Source organism: Alosa sapidissima, chromosome 10 (assembly GCF_018492685.1).
Source record: "Alosa sapidissima isolate fAloSap1 chromosome 10, fAloSap1.pri, whole genome shotgun sequence".
NCBI classification, from domain to species: domain Eukaryota; kingdom Metazoa; phylum Chordata; class Actinopteri; order Clupeiformes; family Clupeidae; genus Alosa; species Alosa sapidissima.
In genome coordinates this window covers 1,142,485-1,168,967 of record NC_055966.1, presented here as the reverse complement: position 1 = coordinate 1,168,967, position 26,483 = coordinate 1,142,485, and the positions used below count along the sequence as shown (strand labels likewise).

The 26,483-nt window shown below is 40.3% G+C and overlaps 1 protein-coding gene and 1 long non-coding RNA gene across 2 annotated transcripts in view; one reads left to right on the top strand and one right to left on the bottom strand.

Moving 5' to 3' along the window:
• Nucleotides 1–26,483, bottom strand: part of ankmy2a (ankyrin repeat and MYND domain containing 2a) — a 101,393-nt gene that overhangs the window by 19,001 nt on the left and 55,909 nt on the right. Inside the window, exons 6-8 of the mRNA XM_042107526.1 lie at nucleotides 24,896–25,110; nucleotides 22,969–23,104; nucleotides 2,316–2,444 (exon numbers count right to left, since the gene is read on the bottom strand). Coding sequence (XP_041963460.1) covers nucleotides 2,316–2,444; nucleotides 22,969–23,104; nucleotides 24,896–25,110 — 480 coding nt within the window. The remainder of the gene's footprint in view (nucleotides 1–2,315; nucleotides 2,445–22,968; nucleotides 23,105–24,895; nucleotides 25,111–26,483) is intronic.
• LOC121721010 lies at nucleotides 1,814–26,352 on the top strand. The gene is made up of 3 exons (XR_006034725.1): nucleotides 1,814–1,886; nucleotides 17,838–17,848; nucleotides 26,339–26,352. It is a non-coding gene; the product is annotated as an uncharacterized LOC121721010 (long non-coding RNA).

The following is a 26,483-nucleotide window of genomic DNA, read 5'->3' as shown; positions in this document are numbered from 1 at the left end:
TTTATTAGGGCCCGAGCACCGAAGGGCGCAAGGCCCTATTGTTTTTGTAAGGATTATTATTATTATTATTATTATTATTATTATTCCACTTTTTTGCTCTCCTGTTTTTGAGGTGGTAAACATGGTCGAAAACTCTTGAAATTTGGCACACACGTCAGGTGTCACGCATCGCAGTTAGGTACAAGAGCTTGACCCCGGGCGTGGCCCAGGGACTCGCTAGCGCCCCCTTATGTCACTGTGACTTGTGGTTGGCATATAGTTTTAGATACACACACCAAATTTGGGGGGTGTTTGTAACTCCCAAAAACAAACAACTTTTGTATTAACATGCCATTAGCCACGCCCACAGGAAGTGAGGTAATTGAGAATTTGTGCGTTGTGGACATGATCAATTTTAACGTACTCCTCCTAGACGGTTGATCCGATTCATGTCAAAGTTGGTATACATGACGCAGAGATGTTCCTGATTCTAAATTGTGAAGCCTTTTTTTGATATATTGTAATTTGACAAAATGGCGACATTGTTAATTTTAATACCGTTCCACACAAACAATAAATGTGTCATAATTCACCATGCATGGCTTGAAATGTTTTACATTTCATAGGTCATTAAAGACCATGTTAATGATAATATTCACATGCCCATAATGCATGTTTGGCATAGCGCCACCAACTGGCAACAGAAAGAATGACAATTATCCTGATGTCACATGATCAATTTGAACATACTCCTCCTAGACGGTTTGTCAGATTCATTTGAAATTTGGCAAACATTATGCCAAGATGTCGCTGATGTTAAATTGTGAATGGATTTTGGAATGTTGTAATATATTTGATATGATTTTAATATCTCAGCATATAAACAGGAAATGTGTCATAAATCACAGTGCATTGAATGAATGGTCTGAAACTTCTCAGGTTAATAGATATCATGATTATGCTGATGTCCAGACACCCAATGGGCCTGCCTGGCATAGCGCCACCACCTGGCCAAGCAGGAAATGTGCCAGATATGGACAATGCCTTAAGTGATTGATCTGAAACTTTATAAAATATTGGATATCATTATTGTGATGATATTCACATGCATAATTCACAGGCCTAGCATAGCGCCACCATCTGGCCAAGCCGGAAATGTGCCAGAAATGCTCTATGCTTTGAATAAAAGGTCTGAAACTTCTCAGGTTAATATATATTATGATTATGATGATATCCAGACACCCAATGGGCCTGCCTGGCATAGCGCCACCACCTGGTCATTGATCTGGAAGTTTACACAAAATTTGGATATCATTATTGTGATGATATTCACATGTCTAATTTCCATGTCTAACATAGCGCCACCATCTGGCCAACCAAAAAGTGTATCAGAAATGTTCTTTGCTTAAAATTAATGGTCTGAAATTTCTCAGGTTAATATATATTATGATTATGATGACACCCAATGGGCCTGCCTTGCATTGCGCCCCCACCTGGCCAAGCAAGTACATGTGGCAGAAAATCAAATACAAAAACAAATAGCACACGCATCAAATATGTACATTTCACAAACGCACCATGTCGGTGCTTTGTTGGATTCCGACATGTCACGGGTTGCGGCCCGCAGGTGCTCGGGCCCGCCATTGCCGCTTGCGGCTATATTTGTATATTGTAACTGCACAATTATTGTACTGAGAATGGTGGCTTTTACCTTTTTTGAATGTGCAATGTGAGATATTAAAGCGTAACTGGAGTAAAAACAACCTAGGGTCTATTTACTCTAGTTAACAACTTCAAACTTTTGATGGAGAGCAAAATGACATTAATTGGTGGTGTTTTGAGCAAGACAGGTTATTTGCATCATCACTGAATGGGCTTACAGTGATGCTAACAGGGCAAGGTGCCACGTCGCCATTTTATACTACTTACAATGCTCAAAATATAATTACACTTCTGTGGTAGTGTGGTGAGGGTTTCTACAGACAAACCAAAGTATTGTAAACTTTGAAAGTGTACAGAGAGGTTATAACAAGACCTGTATCTGTAGGAAGAAAATTCTATGGCTTCCTGGTTTGGTATTGTCAAATCAGCGGGCGTGTTCGATCCAATCAGTGCTGCGCAGATCTGGCTACACGTAAGGCATGTTTGTATTGGAAGATTCAGCCAGATCTGCAAGATCGAACGCACCCGCTGATTTGAAAATGTGTGATACAGCCTTAAAGGCAGTAGATTTATTAAAACCATACTCAAATACCCCAATTAAAAAATGGGCAACATCACTGGCTATGTCAGTCGGCTATAAAGATGGGACGAATAGGAAGAAAAGCTGTCATTACCATTTTGCAGATTGAACAGCGTTTCTCGGCTCCTTTTTCTCCACAAGTAGTGCAGAACTCAGCATCCACAAAACCCACCTGTCCTGTAATGGCCTGTGTGAGGACAGAGATTGCTGTGGGGTCGCTACCCTGGGGAGAAAGACAAACAAAAAAAGGTAATATCTGAAAAGGTTTACCATAAGAATAACTTGTTTCACACTGATTCAGACAAACAACTATAAAGCTAGACACATATCAAACATTCCAGATTCAAGAGATTTATTTGCTCAGAAACAAAAAGCAGCAAACTGAGGGCAACTCCCCGCTGTGTAAATGGGAAAGAAATATTACAAAAAGTAGAAGAGCAAGAAATAAAATAACAATAAGTAAAAAAAAGTTTAAAAAAAAAACAAAAGTAAGCATGACAGGGCAGGGACTGAGCCTGTAATTCAGTGTGCATGTTTATGAATGTTTCTTTGTCCTTGACTGGCAAAGCCTGATGTAAATGTCCTGTAACCCAGGTAACTTTGTCCTAACGATTCTCTCGGCAAATCTGAGCACTCTGTGCAGGGTAGGGCTGTAAAAATTGCTCAAAAATGACGTTTGATTATTCGCTCTAAAAAAAATACAAATATTCAAACTATTCGAACATCTAGATAAGCATTTTGTCAATGACGCGCATTATGTCAATAACAGGACAAATTAATACAGAGACATAAATACTTGGGTTAGTTTATTTAAGTACACATATTTGACAACGTATTACCTACACAAAAACAAGTAAAACAACTAATGGCCAAGACCACAGACCTCACTCTGGCTTGCTTGCTCACTCTTTCTCTCTCTCTCGCCAGCACCCTCATGCTCTCTGCGCATAATGGTTTAAACGAACAACAACAATAAACAAATGTTGAGTGCTGATCAAGAGTTTTGTGCAATTCAAGGTCAGACTTTTGTCCCAAATATAGAAGGCTTCATTCAGTGAAACAAATATTATTAACATTAATTTACAGTAGGCTATATAGAACCGACATTGAATGGTCCGAGCGAGCTGTGCTGTGGTAAACATGGAACTTTTCCTTGACATGAAACGGTAAATAATCAAACCAGTGGAAGCCTGCAGTGCATGAAACTGCTGTATCTAACCTGGCTTATTCACACAATATCTATTTAGTCAGTACAGTAGCCTACACTTTAGTAGGCCTAATGTTTCTGTTTAACGTTAAATAAAACTAGACTGCATTTCCGGCGGGAACTGCGAAAGTGTGCTTGCCCTGGTCCGGTCACCAACGTGAGCAGACAGTGGCATACGCTATGCTGAACCTGGCTTGATCCAGGCATTGTAACAGTGCCTTTCAGTGTTGGAGCAGTGGCAATATCTCAAAAGCTCTAGGAGAGGGCTATTCAACTATTGGCTTGGGAGAAAATGAAAGTCTTTAAGTTAGACTTAAAGCAGTCAATGGTTGGAGAGGACTTAATATGTACAGGTAGACTATTCCAGAGTTGGGGGGCAACAACAGAGAAGGCTCTATCACCCTTAGTTTTAAGGCGTGTTTTGGGGATATAGAGAAGATTCTGAGATGAAGACCTAAGTGATCTTGGAGTGCTGTAAGGAATTAGTAGGTCACATATGTAACTACAGTGGGTCCCAGTTAAGTTTGGACGGGTTCCTTCAGGAATCACGCACCCCATTTTCTCAGCAGAAATGGCACAAACTGCAGTTGACATAAACAACCACAAGGTGTCACTTTGGAGTTCTGCCACTACTATTTTATAGTATATGTGATACATATATGCATACATATATGATAATACAATAGCATGAGTTTATATATCTTATACCCTATTTGTCACGGTTACTTATAGATTTGATAAGCGCATGAGACTTTCAGCGGGGGCACGGGAACTTAAAGGTAAACTATGCAGTATTGGCAATTTCCGCTACCGTTTTCTCAGTTTTTGCTTCTTTTTCTCTGGCTCTGTCATGACGAATGTCTGAGAAACTCCATCGCTACCTTTTTCTAGCCGGTGCCTGGCGTGTATGTGTATTTGAATGCAGTAAAGCAATTCGTTACACTCGTTATACTTCCTGACGCTGAGGCCGTCAGCCCGCCGGCCCACAGTTGCAAGGGTGTTTTTTCCGCTCTCAGGCGCTAGGGGGAAGCGAGACGGCCACCATTCAACCCAAAAAAAGACATATAACCATTCCAATGACTATGAAGCTGTTAAATGAAGTTAAATTAAGCTAAAAAACTTGCATATCAAGCTAAAAAACCTGCATAGTGTACCTTTAAATTGATCACGGTAGTTTAAGCTTACACTTGACAAAACATTCTAATATGAAAATGTAGATGCAATTGTTGTAAGATGGTGCAGCTCCTTTAAGAAAGCATCGTGCGCAGGGATGGAGAGAGAGAAAGCGAGAGGGGATCTGTGTGCTGTTGAGACTGGAGCGAGTCATATTCAAAATAATGCAAAAAATAAATCCGCAGATAAAACCATTTATCCTCATTCATTTCAACCGCAGCATGCCTGCTTGCCGACGTTCAAAAGAAAAAGATATCAAAGCACCTTTTGCGTTTGAATGTAGCACGATTTTTTTTTTAAACAGCTAGACAAATGATTTAGCTAATTGATTATAGTCTGTACACCAGAAATTGTTGAACATTTACCTGTACAAGTACATTGACAGTAGCCCAGCCTAACAAGCATGTTGCATGTTGTAGGCCTACTGTAGAAATTTCACTTAAATTGCAACTGCAACATGCCTGCTTGCCGACGTTCAAACGACAACGAAAAAGATATCAAAGCAACAAGAGGGTTGAGTCTGAATGACACGACTCATATTGCTCCTCATAACCGTCTATAAAAAAAAGTGTTTTTTTCTTTTCTTTTTGAGCACGTTCGAATCCCAGGACATAACGCACTGGACCTTATAATACAGTGGGCATCGCTTTCAAATGACCACTTCATTCGCGCATTACGCGGCGTGAAGCTGCGTGAAGCTTTAGTACCACTTTCAGCCACTGTGCGTCGCTCTACCACTGTACATCGCTCTGCCTGCGGTCCCTTCTGAAAAAGCAGGATCTACCATTAAACATAATTGTTGCCGAGAGTAATCCCAGCCTACGAATTCAATAACAAAATAAATCATGCATAATTAAACATTACCTCGATTTAGGCTACTTGGGTATGGCTTAAGGCTTGAGCCACAAGCTTGAGCTACACGGTGGTAACGAAAATCGAAATCGAAATTTGCTGTCTACATTATTGTCAGTGTTGGGGTTAACGCAACTACGCAAATCAAAACAGTGGTGTGATAATTGAGCCAGTAGAGAAATAACTGTTCAGAATTAATCTGTAGCCTTGGGTAGGCTTCTGCAGAAAACAATGTTGTTGCCGATTTAATACTATCTGGCGACGTTTTTAACAGGCTACGCAATAGAGGCTTAGACAACTATGACCCACGTTTTGGTTTCGTAAATTAATTTGCCCTACTTCTTGACTGCAATGTAGTCAATTGACTGCTTGACATACAATAAACAAATACATCTGCTTTATGCCGCAGAATTACATTCATATTTGGAACTTACATAGTCCAATGCATCGTTCCACTACGTTAGTGTTTCCCAAAACCATAGTAGCAACGAACGTTCGCAACCACTATCGTAAAGTTGTGTAGTTACAACTACACCTCTCGACCTGTGGTAGAATGCTAGAAGCATAGTTCCAGGGATCTTCATGTCAAAGACATCACTGACGCCAGTTATTTGTTTGCAAATTAATAATTATAAATATATTTAGGTTTCTAATTGATATTTACACTTCTAACCACCATACATCCATATTTTAAAATGCCCAAGGCAGAAAATACATAAATTAAAAGTCAATTTGCAGCCATGTGCACGTAAGTAAAAGTCACACACTTGCAGATAATAATAAGGTGTTTTCATGGAAGGGGGGGGGGGGGGGGGGTCCTTGTTAGTTTACGCAAACCAAGCCAAGAAGGCTGATTCTGATTTTGATAATATGATCTGCACAAAAGATAAACTTAGGTAAACAACGATGTCAATATTGTTGTCAACGTCTTAACCCAGATTCGAACTCTTGGACAGGGGACTGGTAACTGCTGTGCAACGGCGGCTGTCATCTGCCGGCCTTAACGCAATGCGCCACAGAAGTATGTGCAGGTGCCCGTTCACGTGCTACTAAACGTCATTAACCACCTTAGTCCAGACTACTGAAGTTTAGAAACTATCATGGTCCAAACTTACAGTACTATGTAAGTACGACAGTTTTGGGAAACAGTCGTAACTTACATGTTGGTTAGTTGAACGATGCAAAAAAAAAAAAGCTAGCTAACCTCCATAGTTGTACGGGAAACGCCCCCCAGATCAGCTTGTAGGCCATTAGCAATCTGTTTATTTTATTTTATGAAGCCTACACAGTATATCACATGCCACATTCTCACTTTCAATAGACAGATGCAATAGCCATTGGTCAAGTATTGAGTATAAAGCAATTAAGATAGTACCCTATACAAAAAGTACTTCATACTATCATAAAAATTCGTTAAAACGAATAGCATTTTGCAACTTGACAAAACACTGGATTAAATATCAATTAATTAATAGGCACAGGAGAAAACTTGTACATCCATTGGCCCGTGGGGAGATCACATGCCAGTTGCCTCTCCCTTCAGTATGACTTGTTCGGCTGTGAGCTTGTTTCGCCAAAAAAAATTGATATCTATTGCAGATATCAATGCGTCTTTGTTCATGGGTTTGGCCTCACAGCAGAGGCTTAGAAAACTATGACCCACGTTTTGGTTTCATAATTTGCACTACTTATTGACTGCAATGTAGTCAATTGACTGCTTGACAGGTTATTTTTATTTTTCTGTACAATACACAAATACATCTGCTTTATGCCGCAGAATTATGCACTTGGATAGCCTATAGAACGGACACATTTTGGAGAGAACGCACGCAAGAATCTGTAGGCTATTTGTGGCTGGTTACCAGCAAACAATGTTTAATGCATTAACTCAAGACGTCAAACATTTTCTAAACAATACAAACAGAAAGGATGCAGCAGGCAGCAAATGTAGAAGAGTCATTTCCAGTGGAAGAACAAAATGCTGAATGAAGCCCAAATTTATGAAGGCATATCTGGCAAGTTGTTATTTTTTGAAGACGTAAATGGTTGGGCTATAGGCCTAGTTTGCAAGAAGGATACATAAAGCGTGAGCATGCCACACTATCCACAGCTGTGGTAGCGGGGGTAGGAGGATTACTGTTAGCGCAGGATTTATATAAAATTCTTCAACAGAAGGCCTGCCTCGAATGCAGGCTTGTGGTTTGCGCAGCCTACAGTAAGTAGGTCTAGTGAGTTAGGAGTCCTCTAGACTTCTTTTCAGCTATCTCAGAGGTGGAAAGTTGCGTTCGTTGGGGGCAGGGCCGGGTTAACAATTCATAGACCCTTGGGAACAAATGTCTGATGGCCCCCCCTGCCCCCTAGCCAACGTGAATCGGGCGGTCAGTTAATAGGCCTATCGTGAAGATTTGTATTGCCATTTAAGGCACGAGCGCATCTGTGAGGTCAAGCCTCACCAAGTAGCCCGTTTGTTTACAACTAACATTACATTTAATTAAACTGCTTAGGCTATGCCGAAATAGTTTCAACATTTTGAATATCAGTGTCAGGTGAATTAGGAAATGCCTTATGGCTGAAAGCTGCTTGGGATCCCCCCTGTCAAGCAATAACCATACAAAAAGTTAAAAACAGATGACATAATGCGCATCACTGACATAATGCTCAAATAATATAGCCTAGATATTCCAATATATTCGAATACATGTGTTTATTTTAGAGGGGATATTCGAACGTCATTTTTGAGCAATTTTGACAGCCCTAGTCCACTGTAGGCTACGCCAATCGTCTATTAACACCTTCCACTAACCCCGGTGAGTGGGGGTCGCTATAATCCGTGTGAAATAGCACCATTGAGTAGCCTATGCGAAATAGCCTTAAAATCGTTCCGGTGTTGTGTGCCTTCTGGTTTCTCCACCTACTGGTTTCCTTGCGCGTGCACGCGCTGCAGCAGTTGTCAGACATTCACAAACAAGTTGTTTTAGGCGGTTTGAAGTCGCTTTTCATACGCCATGAGCGCTCGGCTACATTACAGCCACTCGGACAAAAGACATGTAAAAAATATATGTTTTGAAAACTAGCATTAAACTGGATTCGATCCCGCAAAAGCAACACACGCGTGACTCTCTCTCCATCCTGATTCCCTACTCTTTGAGCCAACTAATATGTTACGCGAATCAATTAACTATTGTAGGCTACCATTAATTAATAATGTAGGCAACACCCAGGTAACATGTTGTCCAGGCTATCTGAAACAAGGGGTTGCCTCTCATCTACAACAACTGGTTACGGTCGTCAGTGCACTGTGCACAGTAGGCCTATGCTACTCTTTGTGGTTGATCAACTAAAAATAAAAGATGTATTTGGTGATGACGTTATTGTAGGCCTAGTAGACCTAAATTCTGAGAAATTAAATGGTACGAGAAACGATCTACATAGCGCACCAGACCGCGATGTCTTCAAGGGTTGAATGAAGGGAGTTTGCAAAAATTAGTGTATTTTTCAAGTCAATAAACATTCTTAATTTTCGAATGTCTTTGTCAGGGAACATCTGACTTTTAAAAACCATAGGCCTGGTAGTCGCTCAGACAAGGAGTTATAAGATAAAGGCAATACCATTTATGTCACCTAATGCAGTTCAGTGAATTAGCAAGATACCATCAGAAGGCAACAATCATAAAGCACAGTGTGCGCGCGCGTGCTCTCTTCCCTGCGCATAAAGCTGTCTGCGTGTTGTAGGCTAGATTTGCGTGAGTTCTTTCTATCTGCTTACTTTTGTGAGTTGCGACCACCTAGGCTATGTTATAGACGTTCTATGAGGTACCAGTGTTTAGCTGTGTCACAAAACAATAAGCTTTGTCAGACTACTTTTAAAATGATATTCAGGGCTATATACATTTTAAACATTCGGGGCGAAGACCCGACAAAGCCTTGCGTTAATTCTTCAGGTGGAAAGTGTCAGGAATTTTCATACGAGAGACGCTCTCATTGGTGGTTAGTATATGAAGTAGGGAATTGACAGCAACATATCCAATCACATTATGAGAGATGCTGAATTTAACATAAACTGCAATGTTTGATTTTAAATGAATGTAAATTTAGCCGGGACTGTAAGCTGTCACACGTGGGTGCTCGATGTTTTCAGTGGGTGGCCGAGAGACGGAGCATCCACGGTATCGGCGCCTATCCATTACAAACAAACATGCAATGTGAACGTCTGGGATTGGGAAGAGCACTAAATGCTCTACTGAATAAGCACGAAGTCAAACCTTTAAATGAAAAACACTCTTTAATAATCAAAAAAATAAACCGCTAATGAAGTAAACTTGTGACCATCAAAAATCATTTATCGCCTGTAAGTCAGTGATAACAGGACGTAACAGGAAGGCATTTGGCTGAGCAACGGAGGTTAATATGCTCTATATTTTGTCCAAATGATGTCTGTCTATCATCGTTGCACTCGGAGAAAACCAGAATGTTTAATTTGTCCTGCGTTTCTTCTATGGCTGCAAACGGGATTCACTCGCAGTTAACCAAATATTTCTTTATTAGGGCAGGGCAGGCATATTTCTGACTATTAAATTATTTCTAAACCAGTCTGCTAAAGTTTGTAGTGAAGTCTGTGTAGGGTTTTCCAGGCTCCATTTCTTTTTACGAGACACCCTGCTCACTTGAGCCATCTACCGGTTGTTTGGGTTGTTGCAGCGTCTCACTGGAAAAATACAAATTAAAGTTGCGTGATACCGCGTGATCCCACGCGCGGACCGCGAGTGAAGCTGGCCAAGTCGAAGCACTGCCCACTGTAGGCTCAAGATATAATTCCAAAGGGGGCAGATAGGGGCCTACTGCACCAGGCACCTATTTTTGACCAGGGGTGCTGAATAACAAAAATAATGGATGTCCGACGATTTCTCCCCTCCTGGACATGTTTCGGGTGATAGAGAAAAGTTTTAGGGATCAATAAAGTATATCTATCTATCTACGTCCTGGGCAGCCACAAATTCCAATGTTCCGCGACAGCACTCCGACTCCACTGCACCCATAAAAGCGCACTTGACATCATTAGCCTATTTCAGTATAGCTAAGGAAAATTACTTTTCTGATCGTCAAAACCACACCAGAGATGTTTGGCTTTAAATATAGGCTAATAATCAGGCTGCAATGATCTCGCAAATAATTCCTGAATAGCCTAAAGTGTGTCGTCTCCACAGCAAGAATGTGTCCTAATAATTTCTATCTGCGACTAGTGAAATGATTTCACAAGCTATAATTTAATAATTTTGCAAAACTGTACAACACAATTAAAGTTTCTTTCAGCTTATCCATGCTTTTTTGAACGTGTAAATCGCATAGAATATGTAGGCCTATATCAATCGTAGGCCTACACACTTGATCGCTATCAACAGAGCCCGTTTACAGATTAGACATTCTCTGGCTATCACATATAGCTGAAATCACGCTACGGTTCTTATAGTAACTGACTCACGTTCACGTTGATCTCTATAACTGTTAATTTTTAGTAGCCTATATTCCAAACAATCCATAACCCTTTTTTGCTATTTGACTCATCATTTCACATACACAAATATAAATAATGACAGACAGCAAATTAGTAATTATTTAAAAATATAGCTATACAAATTTTAAAAATCTATCTCCTGCCAGCAGGGGGTGCTGCAGCACCCTCAGCACCCCCCTTCCCGCGCCCTTGTACTGCACTTAAAACTTAAAAAGATTGAACGAAGCTTCCCGAAATTTGAAATTGCGATCAGTGACTGGCATCGGGTGAATGAAGCTTTTCGAAGTTGAACAGGCTATTTGCGCACCTCAATGTCACAGGAGAGACTGGGCTCTCCCTTCTATTAATTGAAAAAGACGTTATGCTACCTGCAAACTGGCCTATGATTTCATTGCTGAGTTTGCGGCAAATCAAGACATGGCAAGTCAGTGTCATTTATTTGTCCAATGTTAGCCTACAGACCAGTTTCCATAGTGCACATCTTACCAACAGTTTGAATGTCGTGTGTGTTTCTGCTCATTGACAAATACCGTTCAGCACAATGATTCATGCCCAATTCATTTCCCCTTTTAAAGTGTTCGCCTTTGTTACACTATTTGGTTTCGTGATGTAGCCTATGATAAACACCATATGGCCAAATATGTGACTCAGCTAATGTTATAGGCTATACAATTTCCCCTCTTACAGACAAGCTGGTGTAGCTTATTAGACTAGGCTACTACTAAAATGCACCGACGGTAGCCTTGGCTATGTGTAAAGTAAGCTATCGCATGATTTCATGCACGTGAGTTCATGCATCTGTCAAGTCCGCACAGGGCCTCGCACCCCCTTGCGACGGCCCTGCAGCTCCTCCTAAGACAGCGAGGAAAAAGTTAAAATACGCGATAAACCCAGGAAAAGTTGACAGGTTTCGGTCCCGGTGATTATTGTGAAATTGTGCAAACGACAGCCTTTTCAAGGCATTTCAAGGAAGGAGTCGTAGCATGCAAGCTCCCAAATTGACCCAGTAGCCTACCCAGTAGAAGGCATCAATAGCCTAAATTGTTGGGACTGGGGAGGGTCATGCGTTTTTTCTCAATCACTTTGGAGGGTCATAGAAAAATTTCTTGCTGGCGAGGGAGGGTCTTTTTGACTAACGCTCCCAAAACTCCTCCGGTAGCCCCTGAACAGTCCATAATTGATTATAGCCTGTAGGCCTACACCGGCAATTGTTGAACATTTACCTGTACAGGACATTGACAGTAGCCCAGCCTAACAAGCAGATGTTGCAAAAGACATCAAAAGACGCAATTAATCAGAAATAAATAATGTAATCTGCATCGCTTTATTTAACAAACTGCAAGCAACAAGAGGGTTGAGTTCGCTGTGAGGCCAAACCCAAGAGCAGAGCCTATCTGTTAAGGCACTCGATAGGCTATAACGAGCTGTGTGCGCCTGGAAAGACAGGCACAGCGAAGAACATTATTAAACTTTGACTAACGTTTCGATGTGTCGATGTTTTTGACTAACGAACATCGAAACGTTAGTCAAAGTTTAATAATGTTCTGCACCTTTTACTAAAGAATAAAGAAAATTAAGACGACATCTGAGCTGCACCGGCGTCTCTCCTTCTCTCTAACACTTTTTGGCTTTGGCTAAATATTTCTAAAATCATTTGAGTTTCACTAGTCACACGTTTTAACAAGCAACACTTGTTATTGAACTAATAACAGACGTGTGTCGAAAATTGACTTTATTTTCCATAGCCTACGGAGAAATAACACATGCAGAGTCTAACCCAGGTCAATCTTGCCAAAAAAGCCCTCAAACCTGAAAACACATAAGGCAAAAGTACAAAACATCACAAAACTAACACACGCATATTTTTGTATTGCAATCATTGTAGCTTACAGTAGTAACAGCGCGTAACAGTCGTTTTATGCGCTCATTATAAAGAACGTTTAACGTGTCCTAAAAACAGCTATCAATTAATCACAAACGTCTTATAAACAAGTATTGCCAGGAGCAACACCTTGCAAAAAATGATAACAATAGGCCTAGGCCTTTATATGGCTTTTCTCCTGCCTAGATTCGAACTCAGAACTGCCTGAAAGTTGCAGACCTGTTCTGGAAATACGTGCATTAACCCACTCGACCATCAGACAACGCTATCTGCTTCGAGTAGGCCTATTGGGTAGGACTGTAGCCTACACTGGTTGCTGTGGCACAGTCTTGAGTGACCAAATTCGTTTTCCTTTGTCATATGAATGCTGTCATTTTGTTAACATTACTGTTAAGGAGATGCTGTAGGCAAAGTCTATATTTCAACCTCGTTGGTATAGTAAAAAAAACTATTCACAAGGTTTCTGGGCAGCATATTTATGTTCTGTTAGCAAGCGAACTTCTCATGACTACCGACAATGTAGCCTACTTTGCTCTCATTTTAAAACATTACTTAGAGATAGGCACTGTACAATCAAGAAATCTTGCCACTGAATCCAAAACTATGTTTAACATTATGTACAAAGCGTAGGCTACAGTGGACTAGCATGTTGCAGGGGCTGCTAAAAACACAGAGAAACACACTGAAAACTCGGCCAATCACAGCCCTTGCTGTCGAATGCGCCGTCTGGTTCGACCGTGGAACGCCACAGCGGACTATGCTGCCCCCAAGCAGCTGCAGTTCTACTTACATTTCACCCAGCTGCGTGAATCACCTTGATCGTGAATGAAGTGTCAATTTTTAACTGGGACCCACTGTAGGTGCCAAACCACTGAGGGCTTTGAAGACAAAAAGTAAAATTTTAAACTTAACTCTGTGCTCCACAGGTAACCAGTGCAGCTTAGCCAACACAGGAGTTATATGCTCACGTTTCTTAGAGCCACTTAATAATCTAGCTGCTGCATTTTGAACTAGCTGAAGTCTGTTGAGAGTGGAGTGGGTCAGGCCTGCATATAATGAATTACAATAATCTAGTCTAGATGTTATGAAAGCATGTATAAGAGTTTCAAGATCGGAGAAGGACAAAAAGGGCTTCAGTTTTGCAATGGTTCTTAACTGGAAAAAGCTGCCTTTGACCACACTATTTACTTGCTTATTAAAATTTAAAGAGGAGTCAAAGAAAACCCCAAGATTCTTTACTTCACTGTGGCAGTTTGCAGAGAGAGGTCCTAGTGCATTTTTCAAGATAGAAACATCACTTGGAGGGCCAAAAATAATTATATCAGTTTTACTTTCGTTCAGTTGAAGAACATTTCTTGCCATCCAGCATTTGATGTCACTGAGACAGTTAAAAATATTCTCCAAGGAACAAATGCCATTAGTGTTAACAGGCAGGTAAAACTGAGTGTCATCTGCATAGCAGTGATACTGAATGTTATACTTTTTTAAAAATTGAGCCAAGGGGTATCATATAGAGAGAGAATAAAAGAGGGCCAAAAATGGAACCCTGAGGAACACCACACTTTATAAGGGCAGAGGAAGAGGAGAAATTGCCTAAACTAACTGAAAATGATCTATGACTAAGATAAGAAGAGAACCATTGCAAAACAGAACCCTGGAGACCAACTTCATCCTCCAAGCGTTTTAATAGGATGTTATGGTCAATTGTGTCAAATGCTGCACTCAGATCAAGAAGCACCAAGAGGGCGCAAGATCCAGAATCAACTGCTAAGAGAATGTCGTTTTGGACTTTAAGCAAGGCTGATTCAGTGCTGTGCAGAGATCTAAAACCTGATTGGAATTTATCACATATATTAAACTCACTCAGATAAGAAGAAACCTGAGATTGGACAACCTTTTCTAGTATCTTTGACAGAAAAGGTAATTTAGAAATATAGCCGCAAGCGGCAATGGCGGGCCCGAGCACCTGCAGGCCGCAACCCGTGACATGTCAGAATCCAACAAAGCACCGACGTGGTGCATTTGTGAAATCTACATATTTGATGCTTGTGTTATTTGTTTTTGTATTTTATTTTCTGCCACATGTACTTGCTTGGCCAGGTAGGGGCGCAATGCAAGGCAGGCCCATTGGGTGTCATCATAATCATAATATATATTAACCTGAGAGATTTCAGACCATTAATTTTAAGCAAAGAACATTTCTGATACACTTTTTGGTTGGCCAGATGGTGGTGCTATGTTAGGCATGGAAATTACACATGTGAATATCACCACAATAATTATATCCAATATTTTGCAAAGTTTCAGATCAACCAATATAGGCATTACCAATTTCTGGCACATTTTCCTGCTTGGCCAGGTGGTGGCGCTATGCCAGGCAGGCCCATAGGGTCTCTGGATATCATCATAATTATAATATCTATTAACCTGAGAAGTTTCAGACCATTCATTCCATGCACTGTGATTTATGACACATTTCCTGTTTATGTGCTGAGATATTAAAATCATATCAAATATATAAGTCATCAAAAATCCCTTCACAATTTAACATCAGCGACATCTTGGCATAATATTTGCCAAATTTCAAATGAATCTGACAAACCGTCTAGGAGGAGTATGTTTAAATTGATCATATGGCATCAGTATAATTGTCATTCTTTCTGTTGCCAGTTGGTGGCGCTATGCCAAAAATGCATTATGGGCATGTGAATATTATCATTAACATGGTCTTCAATGACCTGTGAAATTTAAAACATTTCAAGCCATGCATGGTGAATTATGACACATTTATTGTTTATGTGGAAGGGTATGAAAATTAATAATTTCGCCATTTCGTCAAATTACAACATATCAAAAAAAAGCTTCACAATTTATAATCAGGAACAGCTCGGCGTCATGTATACCAACTTTGACATGAATCGGATCAACCGTCTAGGAGAAGTATGTTAAAATTGATCATGTCCACAACGCACTAAATCTCAATTACCTCACTTCCTGTGGGCGTGGCTAATGGCATGTTAATACAAAAGTGGTTTGTTTTTGGGAGTTACATACACCCACCAAATTTGGTGTGTGTATCTAAAACTATATGCCAACCACAAGTCACAGTGACATAAGGGGGCGCTATGGAGTTCCTGGGCAACGCCCAGTGCCAAGCTTTTATCCTTGTCTATTCACTGTATCACTTGATGTGTGTGCCAAATTTCATGCGTTTTCACCCATGGGAAGCCCCTCTTTTGGCATCATGATTAATCACATATTTCATCACGTTAGTCTGCAAAAAATCCCAAATACCTTACTTCCTGTTGGGCGTGGCTAATGCATTGTACATACGAAAGTCGTTCATCTTGGGGAGATACAGACACCTACCAAATTTGGTGTGTGTAGCTGAAAGTATATGCCCACCACGGGATCAGTCATCTAAGGGGGCGTAAGGGGGCGATAGCGAGTCTCTGGGCCATACCCGGGGCCAAGCTTTTTTAGCTAGCTGCTTTGTGTGACACCTGATGTGTGTGCCAAATTTCAAGACTTTTCGATTATGTTAACCACCTCAAAATATTTGCCAACAACGGGATCAGTCACCTAAGGGGGCGCTAGTGAGTCCCTGGGCCACGCCCAGGGTCAAGCTCTTGTACCTAACTGCGATGCGTGACACCTGACATGTGTGCCAAATTTCAAGAGTTTTCGACCATGTTAACCACCTCAAAAACAGGAAAGCAAAAAAGTAGAATAACAATAATAATACTCGATAATAATAATAATAATAATAATAATAATAATAATAATCCTTACAAAAACAATAGGGCCTTGCGCCCTTCGGTGCTCGGGCCCTAATAATAATAATAATAATAATAATAATCCTTACAAAAGCAATAGGGCCTTGCGCCCTTCGGTGCTCGGGCCCTAAATAGGCCTATAATTCTTCAGGTCACTGGGCTCAAGGTTAGGTTTCTTAAGTAAAGGTTGCACAATTGCACGTTTAAAACCTGAGGGGACCACTCCATTGGTTAGTGAGTGATTAATTATGGCCAATACAAGAGGGCAGATGATGGTAAAAACTTCTTTAAAAAGGCGTGCAGGTAAAACATCTAAGTGGCATACATGTATGTTATGTACATATCTGTTATATATTTGTCATATTGAATATCCATATTTATTCTGTTTTATTATATTCTGTTAATACACTGCATATATATTTATATTATTATTTCTACTATTATGTTACTGCTACATCTACATACATTATTTTACTTATTGTATGAGATAACTGCTAATACACTGCACATATTTATATTTAATTCATATTACACTAAACCACCTTCTGTAAATCAACTGTATACTACTGTCTACATTGCACTATATTTCTTGACCTGTCTCTGTATATATTTCATCACCTTTCTATACTTTGCATTACATTGCATGCATACTGTAGGTACATGAATCACAGCTAAGATCCTTGGTTGCTATGAAGGCCAGTCATTCTAAATGGATGGTTGCTATGGCCAAAGGCCAGTTATCTCTGCTGTTGTCAAGCGGGCATATCCTAACCTTATCTTATTTGAAACATCTCTATTTTAGCCTACTTCCATACAGTGAGTCCCATTAAGAAGTGGCCACTTCATTCGCGCTTACCGTGATTCACGCAGCAACATTATTAAATTAATCTGTCACCATATGCCTATGCCAACGTTTGCAAAGAGGAGAATCTTTTAATTTGATTCACAATGAAACGTTACATTTAATGTACATGTAAACAATGAGTAGGCTAGTTTTGGTTGTTGTTGGTGGTGCTACTGCATCCCTTAGTTATGCCTACAATGCAAAATTGGTCCCTCGTGATTGTTAGACGCATTTCAAAACATCGCGACGTGAAATGCCACCACAAAACATTGTTTGTGAATCGGTCTCATTAGGAGTCCTCGCTTAAGCTGTCACAGACTCAGGCACTACTTTTAGGGCTAAAATGCTTCCTGAATTACTCTTAGTAAAGAAAAAATAGGGGTCCTAAAGTTACGAGTGACGAAGTTACGAGTACAAGCATCACATATCAAATGACCATGGCATTACGCTAAGCAACATAAATCTCATAAAGTTACAGCAACATCTCCTCCCTATGACCTAGCTAGCTAGCTTCTAGCCACACAAGAAATGAATGATGTTAAAATCTCCACTTAGCATTCTAATAACAGAAGGGGCATCATTTATGTGGACCACTACAACATGACTCATGTCTGTAACGTTAACTGTATAAAACACTTACTTTCATAAAGGAAGCACACCATCCAGCACATACACATGGAAACCGATATTTTAGGTAGCCTACTTGGCCACGAACTCAAAACTTGTCTCTCTGAAGCTCTGTTCTAGAATCTTTGCTCTGAAGTCTGTCCCCGTTGCTAAGCAACATCAAATAAACGAAATGACAGTCTTCCAGTATTAAATGTGTACGTGTGATTACTAATGGATGTGTGTGGTTTGCAATTAGAATAAACAAGAAATAACATTTCCAATAATTTCCCATGATAAATTACATAATATTTGCACCTTCCTTCCTTGTGAAGCTCACACTAATTCCACTGCATTTAGTGAAATGTAATACAACGTTGCCACCTAGCGTTCAGATGTAGGCTATTTAAGATTAACGTGGCATTTCCTGCTTATTCTTTTGTCAACACCATGCTTTTAGGAAAACAATCTTTTTATCATAGTTCCCTCTTCAATGAGCGATTACCAGCTCGTTTTTGTAACAGAGATAGCTGTTTATTGTCCCTAGGTTTACAGAAACACCTATTCATATTAATACGTAGCCTATGGAGTGCTGCCGACCACTGTTCATTACGGCCCAGAATGCCTTGCATGTCTTTACAACAAAACAACACAGTAAAACCTAATTTCCCGTAAACATATGAATTTGCATACTTGTAACATTTTTAATAATACTCTCCCATCATGATATTTAACAATAATGAAAAATTTAATTTGAATACCGTCAATGTGAAAACAACTCTATTATGTAAGCTATATATAGCTACTGTTCTCCTTGCTATTTCAGTTCGTAAGTCCATACTATCCCATGGCAGAGCAAGGATTTCATGAGTGGGCAAGGTTGCCCAGAGACATTGTGGCTGCCCAGAGGCATTGAGCATACTTGGAAGGCATTGTGATAGAAGGTGAATGGTGCAAAGGTGAATGGTGAGAGTTACCAAATACCTGTGGGTGGTTTGCAAAATGATGGAAACTTTTGGAATATTTCTTTTTTTTTTTAGCTTATGCACCCTCACATTGGAGTCCCCAGTTCATATACAAAATTTGGTATCGATATGTGACAGTGTTCCTGAGATATGGACGACTTCCTGTTTCGGAGCTTCGTCGCCGATTTCGTTTGGCTGTGGTGGGCAAACGCTTTCGAAAATCAAAAATCATTCCGGTAACTTTTGTGAGGCTTGGTCCAAGGATAATGTACGTCAAGTTTCGTGGCGTTCGGACCAAATTTGTGACCTGTGAAAATTTAGTTTAGCTTTCTGTTCAATCCAATATGGCGGACGAACGACACGCCCACCTGACGTCATCTTCGCGACCAACTTACACCGGTACTGACCGGACGTTTTAAAGTTGGAACGATGTCTCTGTCTCAAAGGGCCTAGGAGCTAGAGCTGACAAAAAATTAGGGAGACGGGAAAAATAAAACTTAACCCTCTAGGCGCCACAGGCGACTATAGTCGACAAGATGCGGTACTGAATAAAACGGCCGATTTAGTCAAATAGGGTGTCATATTTCGTTCGACTTCCACTCCACTAGATGGCAGACATGTCATACGTCATCCCCGAGTCGAAAAAAGGACACGCTTTAAACAAAACTTTCTAGCTACAGCGCATTGAATCAGTGTATGAAATACCGGAGCTAGTGTGCGTGTGAGCCACTTTGTCAGAGCGATATTGTCAACGTCAGCGAGTATTTGCATTAGATTATCGTCTAATGGCATCAAAAAAGTTTACCTGAAATGAAGTGTTGGGTCTTCTATTCGCGGACCCTGATTCTGAAGGGGAATATCTGCCTTCAGAAAATGACGGTGATTCGTTTAGTGAGGCTTCAGATGCGTCCCTGCCTTGCAATGATGCAGCTGGACAAAGTGAGAGTTTACTCCATAGTTTAGCTTACACCAAGCACAAACGTTGAATCGTTTGCCCAATGTCACTGGTGGGAATAATGTTTCACGGGTTCGGAGTGTTCATCGGGAAGTTAGCAGGGTGTTAGTGGTGTGGCGAACGAGGCTGGAGGTAGCCTAATATCCATAGCGCTAGCTTCTGTCTTCTGAACGTGTGCCTCTCCACAATCGCGGCGACAGTAACGTGGTGGAGCCTTTGTCTAATGCCACTGGGTATGTTAGACGAGGTCGAAGTGCTCATAGGACAGTTAGGGGGGAACGTAGTGGCAGTGTGGGGAGTCGCAATGAGAATGACAGTAGGCCTAGTCCGAGCTGCGCAAATTCTCTCCACTCGGCGCGCGCGAGGCAGATCTGGCCATGCTGCTCGCATGGTGGAGGTGGTGACACGCTCTCTCCCTCTCCCACACACACACACACACACACACACACATTAGGTCATGCATAGTCTATCACAAGATGATGGGAATGCCGGCCCTATAGGGATAGGGAGTCATTATCTCTACAGCAAAAGGCCTGCTACATAAAAAAAAAAAAGTCAGCCATTTAGTAATGATTTACACTGTTGATTTGCTATCTACTTCCCTGATCATTTAGGACATACAGTACACTATGTGTTCCTTTTTGTGTGTTCATGTCCTTGTGATGTGTGTGTCTTTGTCAGCTAAGAAAAAAAACAAAAAAACATCAACAAAAAGAAAAAAAATACTAACATTGTCTCTTGTCTTGTCTCGTCATCTCACTCCTGATCTGTGCCTTGCCGTGGCAAATGAGCTTTTGAACTAAACAGGTCTTGTCTACTTGTGTTTGTGTGTCATCTGAATAATATATATGTGCCCCATACATGGAATCAGAGTGCCTACTGTATGTAGTAAATGGAAAATCTCTACAGCAAAAGGCCAGTCTACCGCTACATGCATTTGGTTTGTTTCTGCCATTTATTAGTAATGATTTACACAGTTTGTTCACTACTTACTATTTACCTGAGCATTCAGTATTGTGCAATATAGCATTCAGAAGGTGAGGGACATTTTGGGGGGAAAGAAGTGGTGCATTTATCATTCAAACATGCAACTTTTCATGAAAATTCTATAATCCAAGATGGCCGCCACCATATGACGTCATAATATGCAAATTAGATATAAACATTTAATCTCTACATACACTTTGGGTCATCCTTAATATTTCTCTAATTTACAGAAAGTCTCTATCTCTTATCACTTTTAAGATATAGCCTTTTGAAATGAAGATGTCAAAATTGATCGTTTCGGAAAAAAACCTCTGGTGCCTAAAGGGTTAAGATGAACAATAAGTGTGCTGCTTTGCAAGCACACTTAATGAGGCACACAATTCCGAGAACATGTGACAACAAAGAACGTTTACCCTGAGGTTCATAAAAAAATAAATAAAGTGCTATTAAAAATGAAAAAGGCTACTTACATTCTTGATGCTTTTATAAAAAAATGGAAAAAACTGACCACAATTTATTCCATTGTCTTTTTAGTGCACTGTCACTGTCGGGTCTTAGGCCTGAAGGCCTACAGGTTATTTGCCAAAAACACAAGACAGTCCACATTTGAAGGGCCCAGTGATGATCTCTTTTTATTAACTATATTCCCAGCGGAGGAAAAGACGCATTCAGAGCGCACTGAGGATCCGGGGATGGAAAGATCCTACATATTTAAGCTTAGCGACTAACTTGGTGGGCACAATGGTGTTAAATGCCGAGCTATATTATAGCGTGCTTAATTCTCCTTTTATATATCCAGGTGAGAGGACATGGGATATGGCATCATCAGTAATCCTATTTGGTCTGCTGTAGGGGGTCTAATGAGCCAGGTGTGGATAAACAGATAATGACATCTTTTTTAAAGGTAATGCAATATCAATTTGGTTTGGTTTATTTATGGATATAGAGAGACAAAAGGATCCAAGGGATAACATGTAAAAGTGATGAACACTTTTTTCAACATGGTCCCTGATGGAAGAGAACACATACATCCCTTCTAAAGGTAAAAAAATAAAATGAATAAATAAAATAAAACAATTACACATCAAAAATACCAGATAAAACACCATGAGCTACAAAGCAATAAATACCCGGTCTCCAGTCTAGAGTCTATTTTCCCCTAATGATCTATTTTTTCCACAAGTAAACCCTAACTTTATGTTTAAAATCCCTTTTCGTTTCTGCCATTTTAATATTCAGTGGAATACTATTCCATAAAATAATTCTTGTGTAAAAAAAATATTTCCTTGCTTCACTATTCACACATGGCACCTTACATGAACAGACACTGGTCCTAGTCTCATGGGCATGTTGAATGTGCACCATCAGAATCTGAAATCCCAAATACTTTGGGGCTACACCATTCATGATATTGTATGATTGAGTTTAAATGGTTCAACCTTAAGCTTTACAGGCAGGAATTCTACCCTCTTAAACTCATTTATTCCAACATGATACCTGGAGGGTTTAGACAGTATGAAGCGGATCATATTGTTTTGCATAACCTGCATCTTATTTTTCATTTTCAGTAATACCTAGATATGTAACAGTATCCTTTGCTTCAATTTCATTTTCGTTACATGTTACTTTTAGCACAGGTACCTTTTGTAGCTTACGTCTGGTGCCAAATAGAATGCATGTACCTGCTGTGTAGTCTTTCTTTGCGTCTGCTTTATGTTGTACCTGTTGTGTAGTCTTGCTTGTGTGTGTTACAAGTTTGGTGGGGCCAAAGACGAATTTCCACAGTAGTGGACAATAAAGACCTCTAATCTAATCTAATCTAATCTACGTGATTGATCTTAGACCAAACAATGTGATTGATCTTAGACCAAAAGCCTTGTTGGCATTTGTTTTTTTAAAAAAGCTTTTTCTAGACAGCACTGACACAACTGACTACATACAACAGAATTATTTCCTGCACTGTTTCCTTTCCACTCAGGTATACTTACAATCTCAACTGGTGCAATGCTTCTGACCAGCTGCTGTAGAAGAGTGGCATCACAGTATGGGAATTTTCGAATGCACTCACGTATAAACTTCTCCTGATAGAGAGGAAAGCCATCTCCATCTCGTCCTTTCAGAAGGCTGGAATTACAATTTTGCAAACAAAAACAAATGAAACTTTATGAAAGTATATCATAAGTCATATTTGTAGTTTCTTATGTCTCATTCCATCGAACTACAGATCCGCTACCCGATCTGGCAAACTTACATAGTGCGGTTATAGCCGAACAAATTCTACTTGTGACACCAGTCCTGCTTAAAGTTGTATTAGCTGTCCATCAGTCAGTAGCATTAAATAAAGCTTGGAGAAGGACCTATTGGAAATAGCGTGAAATTTTAAACTAAGAGTCTACTTAAAGGTTGCATCAGCGATTGCAGGCCGCAAAAAGGCCCAAACATAAATGATCACATTCATCTAATCTTTCCTAACGATCCGCTAGCTGTCTGTCCCATAAGCAGGCCGTCAAAAAAAGCGTCTCTGTAGGCAACCTAGGCTCTGAGATCTGTACACAAAAATAATTTCTACCAACAGGGTTGGCAACCCACTCAAAGGCAAAATAAAGTATTTCAACCAATAACCGAGGAGATGCGCGTTTAGGAGAGTTTTAATTGCACGGGAGGGACTAGCGAGCTAGCTCTCTGTTTTGTTTAAACATCAACAGAAGTGACGTATCCCCGCTATCGCTGATACAACCTTTAATATCCCGGGGACAAACCCTCTTGAGTTAGATCGTGATTTATATCAGGGGTGGCCAAACTTTTTGGCTCAAGGGCCACATTGGGTCTTGAAAATTGGCCGGCGGGCTGATTGGAGTAGCATAAGGTAAATTAGATCTGCTGCAATGGAGATTACAAAGAGTATCATAACATGCTGTTTTGACATTGACATTGTCAATGTTCTCAAAAAGGAGTGTAAAGCAGTTTGCAGTAAAGTTAACCACAACATTGTCTATCGCTGGAAAAAAATAGCGAGCAGCCTATGATAACCTAATTAAATGCTCATAGATGCACGCCAGTATGTTACAGTATGGACCATATATTCACTCAACGTTTTTTCAGTTGTTTCCACAATATTACCCCCTGATTAGCTTTAATTTCGATGGCTGATAGGCCTACAGTACATCTGCGACAGTCCCAACATTTAGTAGCCTAGAAATCTAGACGCACCCTAGCGGCAGCAAATGTAATTTTCTGCCCGGGCTAGTCTAGCAACTCTCTGTTGGCTTGCGAGCTGGAAAAATTAAACTTCGATAGGGTCAATCGCATCGTGTATAGAGACGTTAGGCGGGCTTAACATAATGATTGATGGCAGAGTTGCAACGGTTTGGCTTGAATTCCCTGCTACTTCAAGACAAAGAAGATTGATGTTGCTGTTGGCGAAAAGCGTGACACGAATTAAGCTTTTTTTAAGTTGGCAAAAGTTTGAACTAGCCAACTAGCTCCGCTGATGGGAAAACGCATGGGACACATGGCACTGTCCTATTGTGTGCAGAGGGAATTTGAAAGACAACCGATTATCCCGCCCCTCGGACTGACCACTGCCAACAGTGAGTGCCCAGACCCTACATTTTTATTGTGGGTCTGGCTCGTCAGGCTAAACATTTAGCACTATAATCAAAGAATCCAAAAGTGAATTAAATCCCGAAGCAAACTGAAAATCTTCTGCTTTTAATATAGCCTATCGATATGCTGCTCCAAACGACACGCAGTCTCACGATAAAACTTGCTATTGTTTATGAAGGTGTTTTTGTTATTTTATGAAGAGGCATCTGGCTGTTTTGTTTATGTTTGTTTTGCTTTCATTAATGGTTTAGCTCAATCTTATCAATGTTTAATCTGAAAAGCACTTTGTATCAAATTCAGCAACATTACCTCTTGATGAGACCATCCAACTTGTCCTGACGGTCTTTCATGAAGACAGCACATTTCTGAAGCACACAGCTGATGTAGTGCATCTTCATAGCTAGGACCTCATTCATGTCTTGCTGCTTCACACACTTCTCACAAATCAATTCCATCACATGACGGCATTTCTCCAGTGCTTCTGGCTCCGCAAGCATAGGGTTTTCTTGAACCAGCAACACCATCTGACATACACAGAGCAACACCAAGTACAAAAACACTAATCATACCACTGCAACAAAACTGCTACAGTATATAAAGGAGAAATCCGGATAATTTTAACATGGAGCTCAGTTGATCATGTTCACGGAATGTTGTCGGTCGAAAAAATCTTGAAAAAATCAGTGCTGTCTGATGTGAGTTAGCTGGCTATAGGCTTAAGCAGTCAAATTGCCTATAAGCTGTGCTATGAGGGCATGTACTAAACTGTACGTTTGTGCCTCCTAACAGACTCAAATTGTCATATCAAGTGCTGTGCACCATGAACAGGTTCTTTACATGACACCACTGTAACTCTCATTTGGAGCTTCCATGTTGTTACAGTCATTAATATTAATATATAAACATTGCAATGCTGAATGCTGAAGCGTTATTTTGGACATAAACTTCACGTTTGGTCTCTGTGGAAATGGGAAAAGGCATGAGTTCAACTTTGGTATGGACTAAAGATGCACCGATAGGTCTGGTGACCGGAATTGGATGATTTTCACGTGATCGGCCATGACCGGCGACCGGCCGGTCAGTCTGAGACATGCCGTGATAGCCTACTCCCACTTTTCCCTCGCCCTCCCATAAATTCATCAATGCATATGAAAATAAGTTCCATGGTAGCATGTTCAAATGTATCATGAAAATTGTTCTTATATCTTTAGTTGGATATTGGATGTGAGAAAAAAAATGGATGTTCCATAACAGTGCATTTATATTTGTAGTCTGTGAAATTAATGTCCCACACTGTAGTTGGCAAAAATGCTGATGTGGTACATGAAAATTTAGCTAAAAATGTGGAGAATGCAATGCAATCAAGCATTTTGGGCGATATATTTGCACAAGCTGGCAGAATAGGCAACATGCCGATGTGCGTTATTTGGAGACTGTTTTGCGAGACAGAGACTGAGTTTGCTGCTGATATTCTGGGGATAGGCTACAACATAGCCAATGTAGGACTTCAGCCTTTTAATATATTTACTGCATTGGATCAGTCTTTTTTTTATTTTTTTTTATTAAATATGTTTATTGAAGGAAACGTTTATACAGGGAATATACAGGATAACAATACAAGAGATTTCCCTCAGGATTTTTTGACAGAAATTCAGCAACAAAACAGCAAAAACCTACAAAGCCTAAACCCCCCCACAGAGGCTGCCATATTCTTTGGAAGATCCTTTCTTTGTACAACATCTTATAGCGGAGTCTTTCCATGTGAAGTACATTGCCTAACTCTCTAAGCCACAGCTGGAAAAGAGGGCTGGTGTCTGACTTCCACTGTTGCAAAATGAGGCGAACAATACCAAAAATGATGTGTAAGAGTCCGTTAGTTGTTATTGTGTGTTTTTGT